General features: G+C 46.7%; 1 protein-coding gene and 1 non-coding gene across 2 annotated transcripts; both read left to right on the top strand.

Moving 5' to 3' along the window:
• Positions 1-2,041: 2,041 nt before the first annotated feature.
• On the top strand, positions 2,042-4,802 carry RPL37 (ribosomal protein L37). The gene is made up of 4 exons (XM_038171127.2): positions 2,042-2,178; positions 2,900-3,035; positions 3,357-3,441; positions 4,691-4,802. The coding sequence occupies exons 1-4, from the start codon at positions 2,176-2,178 to the stop codon at positions 4,758-4,760; spliced, it is 294 nt and encodes a 97-aa protein (XP_038027055.1). The 5' UTR covers positions 2,042-2,175; the 3' UTR covers positions 4,761-4,802.
• Positions 4,506-4,586, top strand: LOC113840426 (small nucleolar RNA SNORD72). The gene has a single exon (XR_003493255.3). It is a non-coding gene; the product is annotated as a small nucleolar RNA SNORD72 (small nucleolar RNA).

The following is a 4,802-nucleotide window of genomic DNA, read 5'->3' as shown; positions in this document are numbered from 1 at the left end:
ATTAATGTCCATGACTGGGGGAGCACTGTTGGGGTTGGTAATCCTGGTTGAAGTGCTCCCATATCTTCCATGACTTCACTAGTTTCTCTCAGACCATATAATGGCCTCCATTTTCCATTCCTTTTCTTGATTACTATCAGCAGAGAATTCCAGGGGTAGTTGTGGGAGCAGCGAAGGCCTGCAGTGGCAGTAGCGGTAGGGGGTGATGGTGCAGCAGCAGGATCGGTGGCTGGCAAACCACATGTGTCTGATTGTGGTCCCACACGGCTCTTTAAGGCCTCAGAGACTGCTCGCCAGGTGCTGAGCAATCCCACTGCAACCTTGTCGTTTTTAGTTGCAGAGTCCCACACCTTGACCTCAGTTTGGTCCCATATTTCAGGATCATAAACTGTCTGATTGTTAAGAAGGAGAATAAGCCGTAAGGTTACCAGGACGGTCTTTGTTTCTAAGGACATATGATTCCCCATAAAGTGCAACTGCTTACCAGTGAGGGGCAGTTGTGTGCGCGGCTCCGCTTCTCTCAGCGTGAGCTTCTTTGCAGCTCCGGTGCGCCCATTTCCAGCGACTTTCTGTACGAGCTTCTCTGAGCGGTTTGCTGAGTCTGGCCGAACCTATCTTCATGAGGCAATCAATGTGCCTGTTCCCGTCCTGGTCACCGTTCTGCTAGCCTGTCCCTTTTAATTCCTTTTCTCTACTCCTTTATTGATGACATAACTTCATTACATCGTGTTGCCTTTTCTTCTCAAGGACAGGCTCCCCTCTTACACCCTTCTCCCCACAGCAGTCCTTTTCCAACAACTTTGTATTGGTCAAACAGTCTTGCATATAACAGCAACAGCAAACCCCCAGCAACTTCCATGCCTTAAGGGCTGCAGAACAAGCAACCCCGGATGGCATGGCTCCTGAATCACCCTTCTTTGTGCCCTCTAAACTCTTTTACATTCCTGATGGCCTCATCGTTAAGAGTCTGATGTTATCACCAACCATGTGGCTTGTCGACCCCCATGGCCACATTCCCACATCTCCCCCTTCTTTATTAACATCAATCATTTTCTTAAAACGAATTATTACTCCATAGATCACACTCTGTGCGTGTAATTTTGCCCAGTACTAACTCTGATGTAATTCCCCATAGTCTCTAGGTCTATTGGAGATGTGTGGTAGGAGAATACATGTGGCGGATGTAATACACAATAAATGTTTGTTCATTGTCTTTTGTATTATAAAAACAGGGAGTTCTGTTTGAGGATCGGGAGTTGTGAAAACTCCCTGCTGAAGTAAGGAGCTGTATAATGCTTGGCTAGACACTATGAAAATTCTTTTGCTTAATGTAACAAAAAAGAGACCCCCCCCCCTCCTTCTCTCCTTCTGCATCTCAGTTGTCTCTTTTGTTTAAAGACCCTGCTGCAAAGCTCATGTAACCATCTCCTGATAAGTTGCTAAACCAGTGTATCAACATCCTGCCTTCCTGTCTCATGCTGGGCCAACATGAGCAAATAAAAAAAGAAGTTGAACCACAACGCCGAGGAAGACTACGGCCTTCATCTTCACGACCACCAGAGGGACAGAGACGACCCCCTAGCAACAGCGCGCGCAGCCGCATAATATACCAGGATGTGCTGCGTAATCCTGAAATCACCAAGATATAAAAAGGGACCCTGGCGGGGGTGAGGTGCGCGCCGTTGGTGGAACTGAGACTCCCCGGCCGCCCAGCGCTGTTTTGCTTGCTGTCGCTTACTCAATAAATTCCTTTCTGTTATTAATGCAATGCTCTCTGAAAATTAATTAAGGGGGCAACTTATAACAGCGGAGATGAATTAAAACCGGTTTTTCCCTGGTTATATCTGGTTTAATGCTTTAGACGGTATCACAGGAGCTGCATGCCACAGACAAGCGGACTCTCCACTGCTCACTTCCCATTTATCACAGCCAAAAATGCCCCGCTCCTGGACGTTAAAAGTACCGGGAGCTCTCCCCAAGTCCCGCAGCCCACGGATGCGCTTTTGGTGCAGCCGCAGCGTGCACAGCGCAGACGGGAAGGGGGCAGAGAGCGCCTGAGGGGCCGGGCCAGAGGGGGCCGGGCCGGGCTGCGCGGCCGCTCCCCCGGAAGCCGTGTCGCGGCTATAGCGGAAGGGAGGCGGAGCCCGGCCTCTTTGGTGCTGGCGGCGGGGGAAGATGGTGAGCGCCGGGAGGGGGGCGCGGGGCATCGGCCGCCATCCGCCGCCACGCCGCGCCCGGCGGCACCGTGGGCCCCGGAGGGGGCTCGGGGAAGCCCCGGCGCCACGATGCGGGCCCGAGCGGCGGCGTTGGGGCGGCCGATGGAGGGCAGCGGCCTCGGGGCCTCGGGGCTTGGGCCTGGGCCTGGGCCTGGGCTGGCGGCGGGAGGGGGGAGGGGGGGGGGGGGGAAGGGGGCTGGGGTCGTGCTGGCGGCGGGGCGGGGAGGCTGAAGGGACGGGGCTCGGTTGACCTGGCCGCCCGCGGTGAGCGTGGGGCAGGCGTGCGGGGAGTAAAGACGTTTTAGGAAAAATAAGTTTAATATTTGTTGGTGAGGAGGGTGGGGGAGTTGAGAAGGGCTTTGGGGATAAATGCCGGGTGGTTTCACGTGGATCAGTGCACAGCGGGGGGGATGGGGGCAGGGTGGGGGAGGGAAGGCCAAGGAGCCCATTTCTGAAAATGGAGGAGGCCTGCAAGTAAAACCGGTGGGGTGGTTTAGAGTTCAGCGTGGCGCTGACACACTCACTGTGCCAGAGTCCTACCCAGCAGCTAATTCCTAATTAATACCTCAGAGGAGTTAGGGAACTTTTGCTGGTATTTTAGACAGAGTTATCCTTTGAGGTATGGATGTATCTGTCAAGTGGTCGTGATATTTACACATGCTATGTCTTGAAATCTTTGTCAGACGAAGGGCACGTCATCGTTTGGTAAGCGAAGAAACAAGACACACACTTTGTGTCGCCGATGTGGGTCCAAGGCATACCACCTGCAGAAGTCTACCTGTGGGAAATGTGGATATCCCGCAAAGCGTAAGAGAAAGTGTAAGTATGGAGCTTTTAACTGACTTGAGCTTAAATACTTGCATTTCTCTTCTTCAGTAGTTAGACTTTTTTTTTTTTTTTTTCCAAACCAGGGAAAAATAGTCTGTCATCCTGGAATATTTGAAGCTTTTTTGAATTGAAATTAAAACTGATTTAATTAATTTAGCTGATACTAAAGCTACCTTGCAGTATTACTACATAAAAATTGACTTGGTTTAAAACTTTTTTTCTTCCTGTTGCTGAATATTTGTGCCATTCAAATGTACTGTGCAGCAAATTATTTTGTGGACAGCATGAGTAACAATAACTTCCATGTTCTAGATAACTGGAGCGCAAAGGCTAAAAGGCGCAACACCACTGGTACTGGTCGCATGAGGCACCTGAAGAAGGTCTATCGTCGATTCAGGTATGATGTTTCAGCGCAAACTAGTATAACATGAAATCTTACATGGATTTCACTTTATTCTGAAATCCATCTTGATTCATAGTTAACATGTTTGGTTAGCACACTTAATGTAGTATGGTCTTCCTTCTAAAATATATCATGAAATAAAGGATGCCTTATGTAATTGGTAGCATATTCCTTTGAGGTTATAAAGCTTACCATTAGTAATACATGGGCTGTATAAAAAGCTCTGATGTTTCTTTTAAATGCAGGTAGTGCAAAACAGAGAGGGTATTGTAATAAAATGGCCAAATTTTAAAAGATACCACCAGTATTTGTGAGTCAGTTAAGTTGCTGGTTGCACTCAAGTGTGGGTTTTTATAAGGGAATTCTTGAAATGTGTTCTAATCCCTTCACTTAAATCCACAAAAAAAAGTTGAGAATTGAAATACTTCTGTAGCTGTTCTGTTACCTGGGTGAACTCAGTTAGCAGTAAGTAGTTATAATACCAGATTGTGTTCGAGGTTTCAAGATTTTACTGTAAAGCAGAGAGTTGAACTTACGAAGTAATGTAGGGGAAGGTACTGTGGTGTTTAATTAAGAATTCTTCTTGTAATTAAATCCGTGTTCTAAAACAAAACTGTGTAATTTCTGGTCTAGTAAGTCCTGGAACTAGGTGTAGTAGAGGGATCAGTTTCATAGTTTTTTTGGTTTTTTTAATTATCACAGTCCATCCCAGCAGCAGCCAGAAAATAGCTCTTGTATAACTGCAACCTCTGTTCCACCAAGTGTGGCTGAAGTGGAAGTGTCATTTCCTGGCGGCAAGCTTGGGTCTGACTCTTTTGTCATGCCTGTGCTAATTTTTGGTTGGAAGCATGGAGAATTTCTGTAAGAAATTGACTTGATTTTTCAGTTCTGACAAACTGAAACATATTGTTGAGTTGCTTAGTAGAACATAAAATACTGGATGCCTTCAGCTGATGTTCTGGATCAGTCTCACTGTTTGCCCTCAGTTACTGAAATCTTCCTATTTGAAGAAGTCAAAATTAACAGAAGAAAGAAAACCATACCACTAATTCCAAAACAGCTTGTCAATGATGCTTCTTACTAAAAATGTCTGAACATATGAACTTCATAGTGATTTCAGTGCATTGCTGAGATAAGCTGATAAAAAGATGATAAACTTGATCTATAATATTAATTATTAGAATAAATGACCTTGAGCAAAAGTATACCTTCCAAAAAGTGGTAACTGTATTTCTAATTGCAGGAATGGATTCCGTGAGGGAACCACACCGAAGCCTAAGAGAGCAGCTGTTGCAGCCTCCAGTTCATCATAAAGATTCATCTATTTGCTAAAATAAATGGTCTTGTCCAGATAA

This window comes from Anas platyrhynchos, chromosome Z, assembly GCF_047663525.1.
Source record: "Anas platyrhynchos isolate ZD024472 breed Pekin duck chromosome Z, IASCAAS_PekinDuck_T2T, whole genome shotgun sequence".
NCBI classification, from domain to species: domain Eukaryota; kingdom Metazoa; phylum Chordata; class Aves; order Anseriformes; family Anatidae; genus Anas; species Anas platyrhynchos.
Note: the sequence above shows the minus strand (reverse complement) of the source record. Positions and strands in the feature narration are given on the sequence as shown.

Coding starts and splice junctions, on each gene's coding strand:
- RPL37 (XM_038171127.2), top strand. Junction 3,036..3,356: donor CGCAAAGCGTAAGAGAAAGT/GTAAGTATGGAG, acceptor TCCATGTTCTAG/ATAACTGGAGCGCAAAGGCT. Junction 3,442..4,690: donor AAGGTCTATCGTCGATTCAG/GTATGATGTTTC, acceptor TTCTAATTGCAG/GAATGGATTCCGTGAGGGAA.